The following is a 16554-nucleotide window of genomic DNA, read 5'->3' as shown; positions in this document are numbered from 1 at the left end:
TCATAAATATTATTTATTTACTTAAATTTTATAATATTTTATAATTCCTTACTTTTCTGTCGGGAATTTTCCAATTCTGTAATATTACAAACTTTTATTATTTTGAATTGGAATATTCCAGAGTAAAAAAATTCCCGACTTGAAAAATTTCAGATTAATATACAATTTATAAATGATTAAATTCTTAAGTAATAAGATTCCCGAATAATAAAATTTACAAAAAATAAAATATCCAAATTGGAAAATTCCAGAATAATAAAATTTCATATTTGGAAAATTCCAGAATTATGAAATTTTCGAATTGGATAATTTAAAAATAATATCAAATTTCCAAATAATAAATTATCCAAATTGGAAAATTAAAAAATTATAACAAATTTTGAATTGGGAAATTTCAGAATAATAAAATTTCTTATTTGGGAAATTCCAGAATTATAAAATTTTCGAATTGGATAATTTAAAAATAATATCAAATTCCCAAATAATAAAATTCACAAAAAATAAAATATCCAAATTGGAAAATTCCAGAATAATAAAATTTCTTATTTGGAAAATTCCAGAATTATAAAATTTTCGAATTGGATAATTTAAAAATAATATCAAATTTCCAGATAATAAATTATCCAAATTGGAAAATTAAAAAATTATAACAAATTTTGAATTGGGAAATTTCAGAATAATAAAATTTCTGATTTGGGAAATTCCAGAATTATAAAATTTTCGAATTGGATAATTTAAAAATAATATCAAATTCCCAAATAATAAAATATCCAAATTGGAAAATTTCAAAATTATAACAAATTTTGAATTGGAATATTCCAGAGTAAAAAAATTCCCGAATTGGAAATTTCCAGAATAGTAAGATACCCAGATGATAAAATTTACAATTAAGGCAGAAAATCGCCGTATTTAAACAATGAAAATTGTTTCATAAATATTATTTATTTACTTAAATTTTATAATATTTTATAATTCCTTACTTTTCTGTCGGGAATTTTCCAATTCTGTAATATTACAAACTTTTATTATTATTTTTTTATTAACGTTATGACTCAATTTATAATGAGTGAATTATTGAATTTTTTTTTTCTTTTTTTTTTCTTGTCTTTTAAACTATTACAGGATCCTCGGTTGATTTGAATCAGACCGAAGACGTGATGGTCGTTTGGTCATCAGTCACTGGTTCACCGAAAGATAAAAATGAAAATCCAAGTTCAAATTCGGATGGTAATCTCTCTTTCGAATTTGATGTTGCCCCGAATCATGCCAATTTGCAAATGTTGCGGGGCAATTATCCGAAAAAGTGGCTGGGCAATTATCTGATGCAGTATGAGCCAAAAAATCCAGTGACGAATTCTAGAAAGAAGAAGGCGGAGAATTTGAAAAAGATGCGAGTCGGGAGAAATAAAAAGGATAATGAGAATGCGGAAGAGAGCGAGAAGCTCCAGGAAAAAATTCAAAAAGCTCCAGAGGAAATACTCACCGGGAAATTACGGGAAATCATCATCGACGGGGCCAATGTCGCAAGGCAGTAAGTTTTTAGCTTTTTTTTGTCTTTGTTTTTTAGTGAAAATTTTAGTTTTCTTTGAAAATTTATAATTTTGTTTGAAATTTTTTTTTTTTTTTGAGAAAATTAATCTCCTTGGTTAGAAATTTAACCATGCCAGTTAAATATTCCTAATTTTGGTTGAAAATTTATATTTTTGATTTAGAATTAAACTACTTGATTGAAAATTTGTTAACTTTATTGCTAAAAATTCATTTAGTTTTCAAAAATTTAACGTTTATATTTAAAGATTCATTTTTTTTGTTGAAAATTAATTTTTTGAGCTAAAAATTTAACTATTCGTTGTCTGGTTGAAAAGCTATCTTTTCTAGTTGAAAATTAATGATTTTTGGTTGAAAATTAGTTCTTTTTCATTGAAAATTCATCGCTTTGATTAAAAATTGTAGTATTTTGTGGAAAATTGGTTGCTTTTGTTGATATAAAGTATAATTATTACATTTTTCGGTTTAAAATTGTGAATTTTTAGTTGAAAATTTAACTTTTTCAACGAAATATTCCCTAGTTTTAGGTGAAAATTCATCTATTTTGTGGAAAATTAAATTTTCTAACTTAAATTGAAATTTATAAGTAAAAAAAATTTAGCATTTTATTTGAGAATTAGATAGATATCTATGAAATTTTTTCCTTTTTAGTTGAAAATTCCATTTTTCATTGAAAATTTATCACTTTTAATTGAAAATTCAACTATTTATTTTTTTAAATAGTCTTTTATGTTAAAAAATAAATATTCTTGGTTGAAAATTCATCTTTTGTGTAGAAATTTTGAAAAATTGCTTGAAAATTATACTATTTTATGGAAGATTTGATGTTTTTTTTGCGTTAAAATTTAATTATTTTCTATTTTTGGTTTAAAATTTATAATTTTTAGTTGAAAATTTGAATATTCCAATTAAATATTCCTAATTCTGGTTGAAAATTTATATTTTTGATTTAAAATAAAACTACTGGGTTAAAAGTTAAAATCTTTGGTTAAAAATTAATTTTTTTCCACTAAAAAATTCAAATATTCAATATATAGTTGAAAATTTATGTATTTTGTTGAAAAATAGTCTTTTCTGTTAAAAAATTAATATTCTTGGTTTAAAGTTCATCTATTTTGTAGGAAATTTGAAAATTTGCTTTCAAAATTGTACTATTTTGTGAAAAATTGGTGGCATTTTTTGGTATGAAATTTAATTACTCAGTTTTTGGTTGAAAATTGATCATTTTTATTTGAAAATTCTACTATTTAGTTGAAAATTCAACTATTTTAATTAAATATTCTTAATTCTGGTTGAAAATTTATATTTTCGATTTAAAATTAAGGTACTTTGTTAACAATTAAAATTTCTGGTTAAAAATTAGTTTTTTTCAACTAAAAAATTCAAATATGCAATGTTTGGTTCATAATTTATCTCTTTTAGTTGAAAATTTATGTATTTTGTTGAAAAATAGTCTTTTCTGTTAAATATTTGAAAAGTTGCTTGAAAATTGTACAATTTTTTGGAAAATTGGTGGTTTTTGTTAGTTTCAAATTTAATTATTCAATTTTTGGTTGAAAATTTATGATTTTTATTCGAAAATTGAACTGTTTGTATAAAAATTTGTCTTTCTGGTGGAAAATTAATTTCTAAACTTAAATTGAAATGAAAAAGTAAAATAAATTCTTGCATTTTATTTGAGAAGATTAAAAAAGGAAGAATTAATTTTTAAAAGCTTTATGCCTAGAATTTTTTAAATTCGACAAGAGTCTCCATTCTTTTTGAAAATTTACCTCTTTTAGTTGAAAATTCATGTATTTTTGCTGCAAATTTGTTTATTTTTTAGTAAAAAATTTATCATAATAATAATTGAAAATTTTACTATTTTATGGAAAATTTTTTGTTTTTGTTGGTTTAAAATTTAATTATTCAATTTTTGGTTGAAAATTTATCATTTTTAGTTGAAAGTTCAACTAAATAATGTTAAACGATTTATAATTTCATAACTCAAATGAAATTTAATAGCCTTTATACACTTTCCACTATTTCCTTTTTTTTTTAAAGATTTTCTTATTTTTTATCTTGTTTTCAAAAAAATTTCGCAATCCCCCTTTTTCTCGTTTTCCCCGCTTAAATGTGAATTAAATTAATCGAATACATTAAGAAATTCTACTATTTTTGGGTAAAAATTCATCTTGCTTGGTTAAAAATTAATTTTTTTTTAAATTTAAGTGAATTCTAAAAAAAATCGACTTTTTGGCATGAAAATTCAACTATTTGGTTAAAAAATTAATATTTTTTTGTTTGAAAATTTTGCTTTTTTGGTTGGAAATGAGTTTTGGTGATGAAAATTGAACTCTTCTAAAAAAAATCATTTTTTTTTTTGCATGAAAATGGAATATTTGGTTTGAAAGTGAACTTTTTTTAAATCGAAAATTCATCTTTTCAGGTTGAAAAGTCAACGGTTTTCTCAAATATTCGATATTTTAGTTTTAAAACGTTAAAAATTCGTCTTTTTTTTATTGAAAGTTTACTTTTCTTGATATTAAATTTTTATCTAGATAAATTGTCTTCTAGAAAATTTATTTTTTCGGCATGAAAATTGAATTAATCGATTAAAAAATCATCAGTTTTGTTGAAAATTTGTCTCTTTTGATTTGATATTGTTGAAAATTACACCTTTTTGTGCAATTTATAGAAAATTTTATTATGTCTATAACTGTCTTCTAAAAAATACGTTTTTTTTTTAAATTAAAAATTCTTTTGTTTTTCTAAAACATTTGACTTTTCATGTTAATAATTCAAATTTTGGTTGAAAAATATTTTTTTCAACAAAATGGTTCAATTTTCAGCTAAAAAAGATAAATTTCTACCAAAAGTGGAATAGTTTTAATTTTCAGTTTAAAAAATAATGAAAAAGAAACAAAAGAGTTTTAACTAAAAAAGTTAAATTTTCTATATATTTAAACTATTTAGAACTAAAAAATTAATTGTTCACGAAAAAAGTAAATTTTCCACAAAAAATGGTACAATTACATTTTTAGTAAAAAAAAAAGACAACAATTTTTAACAAAAACAAACTTTTTAAAACAAAATAGTTAAATTTTCAACGAAAGAAATGAATTTTTTCAAATTGAAGATAAATTTTCGATCAAAAATGAAATGGTTAAATTTTTAGTTAAAAAAATTAATTATCGGCAAAAAAATTGTCTGCCAAAAATGGTACATTTACATTTTTAATTTTAAAAAAATCAATTTTCAACGAAAGAAATAAATTTTTTAAATTGAATTTTTAACTGCATTTTCAAATATGTAATAAATTTTCCCATTTTAAGATACATTTTCAAACATAAAATGATCATTTAAATTTTCAGTTTAAAACATGAATTTAAAAAAAGTCGAAGTTTGAACAAAATATTTAAATGTTTAACGAAATAACTGAATTTTCAGCCAAAAAGGTGAATTTTCAAATTATGTTGATGTTCTACTGAAAATTAGGATTTTTTACAAACGAAAATATGAGTTTGTATCTAAAAAATATAATTTTTTAACCAAATACATAATAGTTTATATTAAAATTTGAAAAATAATTTGAAGATTAATTCTCTACGAAAATGTCGAATTTTCAACTGAAAATTTCAGCTTCTGTTTCCAGTTCTTCTTAAAAAAATTTCTTTTTGCTTAAAAATGAAGATTTTGTTTAAAATTTAATTTGAAAATCAATAAGAATTTAGTGTCTGATTATGCTTTTTTTCATTGCCTTAAGATGTGGCTTTTTCCCCTTTTTTTTCACGACTTTTTTCTTTCTAGAAATAACGGAACAATTATTTTTGAGCAATTTTACTTTTTCTTTCAGACATGCGATGGGAAAATTCTTTTCAGTTGAGGGACTAAAAATAGTTATTGATTACTTTAAAGACAGGGGCCATACAGTGAAGGCTTTTGTGCCTCAATACGAGAGAAGACGAACCCGGCAAATTTTGGAGGATCTTAATGCCGAGGGAGTAATTACATTTACCCCGAGTCGAAAAGCGGGAAACAAGGTTATCACGCCCTATGATGACAGGTAAATTTAAAAAAATTTTAAATGCAAATTTAATCTAAATTTCATGGACATACTTGCGCAGTCGTATATATTATATGTATATGTACTGCGAATCTCAGTCCTATAGAAATTGCGCACTTCCATGGGCCGTAGAATCATACTGCGCAGGGTTAAGTCTCTCACAACTTCACTGCGTAGTTGTACGGTTCATCGGCATTTACTGCGCACACATAAACAGCATACAACTCTTCTGCGCAGCCAAAAGTGCCGCAGAAAACTACTGCGCATAAGTGACTAGCGCAGAACTCTACTGCGCATCTGTGACTTGCGCAGAACTCTACTGCGCATGTGCAAATGGCTTGATGGCTGCGTTGTAGGTTTTAATGATACTTTTTGATGTTCCGGTCCAATTTCTGCGAAAATTCAAATTTTTTAGATGAAAAAAAAGCGTTTTTGTTCAAATTAATGATTGAAGTTTATAGAAATTTTCATGAGAAATATTAAAAGTTTTAACTGAAGAAAGTATATTTTTTATTTAAAAAAAATAATTATATAAATACATTTTCAACTACAAAAATTAATTTTCAACCGCATAGTTCAAATTATTTAAATTTTCAAATAAACAAACAAATTTTCCACCAAAAAAGGAATATTACAATTTTTTGATAAAAAAATTTCATTTTCAAGAATATAATTTAATTAAAAAAAATGAACGAAATTTCAACAATATAATTTGAAGTTTTAAATAATAATAGTAATTTTCTTATTACAAAAAAAAAAAGATTAATACATTTTTTATTTTAAAAAAAACTAGGTTTTAACCACAAATGGAATAATTAAATTTTAAGATAAAAAATTTAAATATTTTTCAACAAATGAAATGAAATATAAAAATAAGTTTGAAAAAAATTTTCAACTAAACAAATAAATTTTCTACCAAAAAAGTAGTAGGTAAATTTTCAATTAAAAATTTAATTTTCAATAAAAAGAATAGAATTTCTAGCAAATATTTGAAGTTTTAAATAAAGAAAGTAAATTTGTGATAAAAAAAAAAATCTAACTATAAAAGTCAATTTTCAACCAAAAATGGATTAATTAAATTTTCAGGTAAAAAAATAAATTTTTAACACCATAGTTCAATTTTAAACGAATGAAATTAACAATGAAACGAATTTTAAACAAAATATTAAAATTTTCAACTAAACAAATTAAAGTCCAACCAAAAACGGAATAATCAAATTTTCAGTTAAAAAAATATTTTTTAATAAAAAGAACGAATTTTCAACCAACGATTTGAGATTTTAAATAAAGAAAGTAAATTTGTTATTAAAAAAAAATAAATGAATACATTTTTAGCTAAAAAGAAAATTAATTTTTAACCAAAATTGAATTAATTAAGTCTTATGGTAAAAAATTAAATTTACAATATATAATATAATATTTACAATTTAAAAAAAAATGGAATAGTTCAATTTTTAGTTAAACATCATTTTTGAAAAAAGTGGTTTGAAGAAAATATTAAAATTTCCAACTAAACAAATAAATTTTCAACCAAAAACGAAATATTTAAATTTTTGGATAAAAAAATTTAATTTGCAAGCAATTAAATTTGCAGTTAAAAAATTAATTTAAAGCAAAGAACGAAATTTCAACAAATTATTTAAACTTTCAACGAAGCAACCGAATTTTCATCAAAAAATAAATTATTTTTCCACAAGTAAAATTAAACTTACTTCAAAATTTAAATCTGCAGTTACATTTTTAATTGAAAAAATGAATTTTCAACACCACATTTTTAACACAAAAAAGAAAAATTTTTGTTAAACAAAATAGTTCAATTTTCAAAGAGAAAAAGTTAAATTTTTAACCAAAACGAATGAATTTCCAATGAATATTTCAAGTCTTAACCAAAAAAAAAATTAAATTTTCCATTAAAAAAAATTCAACTAGAAATTTTCAACCAAAAACGAAATATTAAAATTTTTAGGTCAAAAAATATAATTTTCCATAAAATAATTTAATTTTTAAAAACTTGTTTACTTCAATTGAGAAATAAATTTTTCACCAGAAATGTAATAGTTAATTTCTCAGTTGAAAAGTTATTTTTTAATTTAAAAAAAAATCAACAAAATATTTAAATTTTCAATAATAAAAGAAGTGCAGTTACATTTTTAGTTGGAAGAAATAAATTTTCGACTAAAAAAATATATCAATTTTTAAACAAAATTAAACCATTTAATTTTCAGTTAAAAAAAGAAAGAAAAAAGAGGTTTAACAAAATAGTTAAATTTTCAACCAAAATCAATGAATTTTTTAATGAATATTTCATGTCTCAACTAAAAGAGTTAAATTTTCTTTAAAAAAAAAAACAATTTTCAACTTAAAAATAAATTTGTAAGTAAAAAATAAACTTTCAATAAAAAATGTAATATTTACTTAAATATTTAGATAAAGAAATTAAATTTTCTGCCAGAAAAGATAATTTTTTATTACCTAAAATGTAATAGTTTAATTCAGTGAAAAAAAAATTATTAAAAAAAAAGAGGTTTAACAAAATAGTTAAATTTTCACCAAAATTATATGAATTTTTTATGAATATTTGAAGTCGTAACTGAAAAAGTTAAATTTTATATTCAAAAAACAAACAATTTTCAATCAAAAATGAAATGGTTAAAATTTCAGTTAAAAAATTAATTTTTCACCCAAAAAAAATAATAAAGATAAACTAAAAATCTTAAAATTTCATTTTTAGTTAAATCTTATTTTAAAAAATAAATAAATAGAAAATTATTTTCCACAAAATAAAAAAAAAATCAACCAAGAATATTAGTTACATTTTCAATTAAAAAATTTAATTAAAAAAAACTTTTTTAACAATGTAGATCAATTTTCAACTAAGAAATGTCAGTTTTTAACCAAAAGAGGAAAGTTTAACAAAATAGTTAAACAAAAATTGGAATTTTCAAACTAGATTATTTTATACCAAAAGTCGAATTTTTAACTTGAAACAAAAATTTTTAACTGAAAATTTAAACTTCACTTTTCAACATAAAAAAAAATATTTTTTGAATAGTTTAATATTTTTAAAAATTCTGCACCCAAAAAAAAAGAAGTTTAAAAAAATGGGGCACACATTTTTTGTTAAAAAAAAAAATTTAACGAAAACAAACTTTTTTTTTAACAAAATAGTCCAATTTTCAAATTAATCTTTAAATAAACAATCAAATTTTCAATTTAAAGATAAATTTTGTATCTAAAATGAAATTGTTAATTTGTCATTAAAAAAAATTTGTTTAAAAAAAGAAGTTACAACATAATGTTTAAATTTTCAATGAAAAAAATTAATTTTTAGGCAAAATGCTGAATTTTGAAACAAATAATTTTCTACCAAAAAGTCAAGTTTTTAACACACAAAAAAGTTAGTTTAAAAAAAGACAAATTTTCAATCAAAAATGGTAGTTACATTTTCAGTTGCAAAAATTTAATTTAAAAAAAAAAACTAAAAAAAATAGTTCAATTTACAACTAAGAAAGATAAATTTTTAACCAAAAAAGAGAAATTCATCAAAATAGTTAAAGCTTTAAACAAAAAAAGAATTTTTCAAACTAGATTATTTTCTACCAAAAATTTGTTTTTTTTTTTAGCTAAAAAAAAGAAAAAAAATTTAATTTAATTTTCAATTAAAAAAATGAATTTGAACTAAAAAAAATAGGATTAACAAAAAGAATACAGCCACATTTTTTTGTTTAAAAAAAATCATTTTTCAACTAAAATAAACTTTTTTTTTAACAAAATAGTACAATTTTTAAGAAAAAAAAAAATGAATCTTAAACCAAATGCGGAATACTGAAATTTTATGGATAAAATTGGGATTTTTAACTTAATCTTTAAATAAGAAATAAATTTTCCAGTTTAAAAATAAATTTTCAACTAACAATGAAATTGATAAATTTTCAATTAAAAATATTAATATTAAACCAAAAAAAAAAACAAAGTTTTGACAAAATATTTAAATTTTTAACGAAATAATTCAATTTTCAGTCGAAAAGGTGGATTTTCAAACAAATAATTTTCTACCAAATAGACAAATTTTTAAGACACAAAAGAAAATTAATTTGAGAAAAAAAATGAAGACAAATTTTCAATCAAGAATGGTAGATTAACATTTTTATTTGAATCAATTTTTAACTAAAAAAGAATGGTTCAACAAAATAGTTAAATTTTTAACTCAAAACTAATAGATTTTCAACAACAAAAAATTTTAAACAAGAATATTAATTTTCTACCAAAAAATCGATTTTTCTATTAAAATAAAAATAAATAACTGAAAATTTAAACTTCAGTTTCCGGTTTAAAAAAATTATTTTTTATCACAAAAAAAATTAATTTGCAAATAAAAAAAATTATTTTTTATCCAAAAGGAGAATGTTTAAACAACTATATTAATTTTTAATTAAAAAAGGCGAAGTTTTTTTATAATATACATGAATTTTTAACAACAACAAAATATTTTTCAACCAAAACGTTGAATTTCCAGCAAAAAGATAATTTTTCCCTCGAGAAAGAAAAAAAGTCCCCTAAATGTTAAATTTTCAAGCCAAAATAACTATTTTTCTGCAAAAAAGTTGGACCTTTAACACAAAATTATGGAATGTTTCCGGTTTCGATATAAAAATAGGGAAAACTTGGAAAATTTCTACTTTGAACCGTTCTTTCTGTCGACAATCTTATATTTTTGAAATTCCGAACTACGAAAGTAAAACTATCGTACTTGAAAAATTACATTTTTTTCTTTTCAAGCTGAAAGACCGATATTTTTCTTTTTCTTTGCCAATTTTTGTTATTAATTTTTATAAAAAAAGAGCTGTTTTTCATTGATTAAATTTGAATTTTCGCGGAATTTTTATTGTACCAGTTAGCGCTACCTAGCGGCTGATTGATGGACGTTTTCTAATTTGGAAACTTGAGAATTCAAATCTCTGTAAGCGAAGATTCGAATTATTTATTATTGAAGGTAAGTATATAAACATAATAAAGGCCAAACTTGAGAAAAAAATGAAAAAATTGGTTCCGCGCCTGCAAAATGGGCCCTTAGTTCTTTTTTTTTTTGGTTGCGTATTACGAATCCGAAGTCAGAATTCGAATTCAAACATCTTGAGGGTTTTTTAAGGTCGCTGATTGCGCATTTAGTCAAGTTAAAAAAATTTTGCAAAATTAAATTTGCTTAAAAATAGATTAAATTGATGAAATTTTTCAAATTTAAAATGGCGGATCCAATATGGCGTAGAAACATGTAAAAATAAGTCACGTGGCTCCAGGATAGGTCCTTAAGGGTTTCTCGGGTCGCTGATTACAATTTGGAGTAAAATTTCTAAAATTAAAAAAATAAGTCCCTTGGTTTCAGAATAGGCGTTTCACGATTTTTTAGGTCGCTGATTCAGAATTTGGAGTAAATTTATGAAATTTTCAAAATTTTAAATTGTTGTTTCAACATAGCGGACAAATTAAAAAAAAAATAATAATTTCCGTCGCTTCAAAATCGGTCTTCACGGATTTTTTTCTAGTCGCTGATTACGAATTTGGAGTAAAATTTTTAAAATTTTCAAAATTTAAAAAGTTGGATTCAATATGGTGAATCAAACTTCAAAAAATACGTCCCTTGGTTTCAAAATAGGTCTTTACTATTTTTTTTGTTCGCTGATTTAGAATTTGGAGTAAAATTTCTAAAATTTTCCAAATATATAATGGCGGAACCAAAATGGTGGAAAAAAACTGTAAAAAATAAGTCGCGCGGCTTCAAAATAAGTCTTCACTGTTTTCTTTTTGGTCGCTGATTCAGAGTTTGGAGTAAATTTCTTAAATTTTCCAAATTTAAAATTGCTGACTCAATATGGCGGACAAATTTTTTTAATAAGTCCCGTGGTTGAAACAAATTAAAAATATAGCCCGAGGCTTGAAAATAGGTCTTTAGGGGTTTTCGGGTCGCTGATAACGAATTTTGAGTCAAATTGATGATATTTTCAAAATTGTATATAGTGGATCCAATATGGCGGACAAAATATTAAAAATTAAAGTCCCGTGGCTTCTAATTGGGCCGTCACGTGGTTTTTGCGTCGCTGATTACGATTTTAGAGACAAATTTTTAATGTTTTCCTTATTCAAATAAGGAGATTCAATATGGCGGACAAAATTAAAAAATAAGTCCGGTAGCTACAAATTTGGATTAAAATTTTCAAACTTAAAAATGGCGGTTCCAAAATGGCCGACTAAAACATAAAAATAAATCCCATAGCTTCAAAATTGGCCGTCACGGTTTCTTTTCGGGTCGATGATTTAAAATTTGTAGTAATATTTCTAAAATTTTCAAAATTTAAAATAGCTGATTCAATATGGCGGATAAAAAATTTTAAATAAGTGACTTGAAAATAGGTCTTCAGGGTTTTTTTGGGTCACTGATTACAAGTTTGAAGCCAAATTCTTATTGGCGGACAAAAATAAAAAATACGTTCCGTAGCTTCAAAATAGGTCTTTAGGGGGGTTTCGTGTCGCTGATTACAAATTTGGAGTAAAATTTCACGGTTTTTTTTTTGTCGCTGATTTAGAATTTGTAGTAATATTTCTAAACATTTAAAAATTTAAAATGGCTAATTCAATATGGCAGAAAAACATTTTAAAAAATAACTCGTGTGGATTTAAAATAGGCCTTCACGGTTTTTTTTGGGTCGCTGATTTAAAATTTGTAGTAATATTTTCAAACTTTTCAAAATTTAAAATCGCTGATTCAATAAGACGGACAAAAATTTTAAAATAAGTCTCTTTAAAATAGGTCTTCCGGTTTTTCTTTAGGTTGCTGATTACCAATTTAGAACCAAATTCTTATTGGCGGATCCAATATGGCGGACAAAACTGAAAAAATAAGTACCGTGGATTCAAAATAGGTCTTCATGGATCTTTTTTTTTGCGTCGCTGATTACGAATTTGGAGTCAAATTTCTAAAAAAAATTTTAAAATTTAAATGGCCGATTCAATATGGTGGAATAAACTTAAAAAAAATAAGTCCCTTTGTTTAAAAATAGGTCTTTACGAGTTTTTTAGGCCGCTGATTTATAATTTGCACTAATATTTAAAAAAATTTAAATGGCTGATTCTATATGGCGGACAAAAATTTTAAATACAATTAAGGTGGCTTCAAAATAGGTCTTCAGGGGTTTTTGGGTCGCTGATTACTCATTTGTTGCAAAATCTTCAAAATTTAAAATTGCGATTTCAATATGGTGGACAAAACTTTAAAAAATAACTCCCTTGGTTTCAAAATAGGTCTACAGGTATTTTTGGGTCGCTGATTTAGAATTTGTATCAATATTTCTAATATATTGAAAATTTAAAATGGCGGATAAAACTGAAAAAAATAAATACCGTGGCTTGAAAATAGGTCTTCACGGTTTTTATTTCGGGTCGCTGATTATGAATTTGGAGTCAAATTTAAAAAAAAAATCAAAATTGAAAATGGCGGTCTTCAGGGGTCTTCAGGGGTTTTTGGATCGCTGATTACACATTTGTTGCAAAATCTTCAAAATTTAAAATTGCGATTTCAATATGGTGGACAAAACTTTAAAAAATAACTCCCTTGGTTTCAAAATAGGTCTACAGGTATTTTTGGGTCGCTGATTTAGAATTTGTATCAATATTTCTAATATATTCAAAATTTAAAATGCCGGATAAAACTGAAAAAAATAAATACCGTGGCTTGAAAATAGGTCTTCACGGTTTTTATTTCGGGTCGCTGATTATTAATTTGGAGACAAATTAAAAAAAAATCAAAATTGAAAATGGCGTATTCAATATGGTGGACAAAACTTTAAAAAAATAACTCCCTTGGTTTCAAAATAGGTCTGCTGGGATTTTTGGGTCGCTGATTTAGAATTTGTAGCAATATTTCTAATGTATTCGACATTTAAAATGGCAGACAAAACTGAAAAAAATCAATACCGTGGCTTGAAAATAGGTGTTCACGGTTTTTATTTTGGGTCGCTGATTACGGATTTGGAGTCAAATTTAAAAAAAAATTCAAAATTGAAAATGACGAATTCAATATGGTGGACAAAACTTAAAAAAATAAGTCCCTTGGTTTCAAAATAGGTATTTACGGGTTTTTTTTGGGTTGCCAATTGAGAATTAGGAGCAAAGTTTCTATAATTTTCATAATTTAAAATGGCAAATCCAATATGGCGGAAAAAACTTTAAAAAATAAATCCTGTGACTTCAAAATAGGTCTTCACGGGTTTTTTGGGTCGCTAATTACGAGTTTGGATTCAAATGTTTGTAATTTATAAAATTCAAAATGGCAAATCCAATATGGCGGATACAAATTAAAAAATAATTCCTGTGGCTTCAAAATGGGAGTTTAAGGGTTTTGTCAGTCACTCATTAGAAATCTGAATTCAAAATTTTGCTTACAAATTTATTACAAATTTAAAGTCAAAATTCAAACATTCATAAGGGCTTAAATTAAAAAATAGGCGAGAAGAAAAGTTTTGGTTGAAAAAAAGCATGTCCTAAAAAACATTTTTTTTTTTAACAGAAATAAATTACTTAAAACATTAAAACTTTGTTTTGAAATTTTTTTAAACGTAAGAAACTTTGGTATTTCAATTATCAAACAGGGTGAATTATTTTATTTAATTTTTTTTTTTAAATATTAAAATATTCTTGGTAGAAAATTAATTATTTTGGTTAAAAATCTGATGATAAAATGTTACATTAATAAATATTAAATTTCTGTCAGTGCATTGAGGAAAAGCGATAACGATAATACATAGACAAGATTGCCAATTTCTGGATATTTTTAAATCTAATAAGTTTTTTTATAGTGAATAAAATTAGTGACCACAAAGACTTTTTAAAAAAGTTGAATTTTCAACCAAATAATTGAACTTTAAACTAAAAAAGACAAAATAAAAAAAATTGAAGGGATAAATATTCATTAAAAAAACAACGAATAAAAAAAAGTTTAATTTTCGACCAAAAAGATCAATTTTCAAACAAGAACTTAAATTTTGTTTTGAAAAGACGAATTTAAAAATCAAAAAAGTGAAAGTCTTACACAAAAATTGAATATCTACATTTTAAAAAATATATATAATTTTATGACTATAAAAAGTGAATTTTCAACAAAATCATTAATGTTCTACAGCTGGGCTGAACTATACTCGTTTAAAAATGAAACTATTTTATTAAAAATTTAAGTATTATGTTGAAATACCTTTTTTTTCAAATCTTGTTGGCAAAGAAAATATCCAGAACGTGGTAACGTAGTTTTTATAGTAAATATTAACTCGATTTTTGATAATTTATTGAAAAAACGATCAATGCGATGATACCCCCGTCATTTTTTAAACTTCGCATGCACCGAAAAGCGCGGGTCTATTTAAAATGATACGAAAACATATGTAAGATTACTTTATGATACATTATTTGAAGTGGTCTATTTTTTTATATTAAATGAAATTTATTTTTTAAATTAAAAACTTTTCTTAATATTTATCCGTATTATCGATATTATTCATTAATATGAAAGAGACTCGCTTTTTCGGCACATGCGCAGTCAATAAAGTGGCAGTCATGACTGCGCAGTGCTTTAGATTTTAGTTATCTTCCTACTGCACATGCGTTGCTTCGACAATCCGACTGGTTACCAGTGGCGCTCTTATTTAAAATTATACTAAAATTTATTTTTGTTTACAACAAATAATAAGTGTAAAGTGCATGAAGATATTAAAAATTATTATAAATTAATATTTGTGATAATAAAAAAGTATTCCTTCCTTTAAATTTAATTTTGACTATTTATTTTTATGGAGTAGAATCAACGATTTTACCTTTGATGTTATTCAATTTTGCGAATCATTCTTTATTACTTTGTATTTATATTTCTCAGGTTTATCTTGAAATACGCAGCACAGTGCGAGGGAATCGTCGTTTCGAACGATCAATTTAAAGATCTTTACGAGGAAAAACCTGAATGGAGAGAAACAATCGAAAAACGGATACTTCCTCCAACATTCGTCGGGGATGTTCTCATGTTTCCTGAAGATCCTTTGGGAAGGGACGGGCCAAGCCTTGACAAATTTCTCAGGCATGAAACTTAAAAAATGAAAATCGTACGATTTTTTACTGGAAAAAAAATCGTAACCTCGGGAAACGCTCACTTTTAATTTAAACTTTACAAATAATTTATTTTACAAAACTTTTTTTTTTTATTTTAAGTTACAATTCCGCCAAGTCTCGCTGAGAATTTTGCATCTGACATTCCTCACAATTGGGCAATGAAAATCCGTCAATTTAATACTTATATGAACATCTCGTTAGAATTAAAACTCTAGGATTAATATTCAAATTAACTTTTGAGAGAATTAAAATTTCTCGAAATTTCCGTTCTTTACTGTTACAATTGCAAACTTAAAATTTAGACTATTTTTTTTTTAATTTGTCAAATAGTTCGATTTTTTTTTTTTAATTCACGACAACGAAAGGGATGAAAATGTCGCAATCAGAATTAGTTATTAGCGTTCTATTCCTGATGATTCAGGGCCAAATCTATCAAAAATTTCGAAATTCGAGACTGAAAAAATTGTTAGATTCATGTTTGTCGGTTTCTAGTTTATAAAAAAAAATCTTGTGTGAAAATAGTTATAGTGCTTAAGGTTTTCGATCAGCTTGAAATGATCTAATTATATTGTAAGTACTCAATTCTTGTTTAGGAGAAAGTTTTTTTTTTTTTTTAATAATATATAGTATATTTTTTTGTAAACGAAGTACAAAATACGAGAGGATTTATCGTAAATAAAGAAGCATCTAGTAACTTTTAAACTTTTCTTTTCATAATTCCCTCCTTCATGAAATCATCTATTACACATTCTTTTTTATAATATATATTTCTTAAATTATTATTTTATTATTAGAGGACAGTGGGCCTATGTCGG

General features: G+C 23.9%; 1 protein-coding gene across 1 annotated transcript in view; it reads left to right on the top strand.

The window, feature by feature from the left end:
* Window positions 1-16156, top strand: part of LOC117166968 — a 25111-nt gene extending 8955 nt beyond the window's left edge. The window contains exons 4-6 of the mRNA XM_033351474.1: window positions 1123-1531; window positions 5384-5593; window positions 15510-16156. Coding sequence (XP_033207365.1) covers window positions 1123-1531; window positions 5384-5593; window positions 15510-15720 — 830 coding nt within the window. The 3' untranslated portion in view covers window positions 15721-16156. The remainder of the gene's footprint in view (window positions 1-1122; window positions 1532-5383; window positions 5594-15509) is intronic.
* The last annotated feature ends 398 nt before the right edge of the window (window positions 16157-16554 follow it).

This window comes from Belonocnema kinseyi, chromosome 1 (assembly GCF_010883055.1).
Source record: "Belonocnema kinseyi isolate 2016_QV_RU_SX_M_011 chromosome 1, B_treatae_v1, whole genome shotgun sequence".
NCBI classification, from domain to species: Eukaryota; Metazoa; Arthropoda; class Insecta; order Hymenoptera; family Cynipidae; genus Belonocnema; species Belonocnema kinseyi.
Note: the sequence above shows the minus strand (reverse complement) of the source record. Positions and strands in the feature narration are given on the sequence as shown.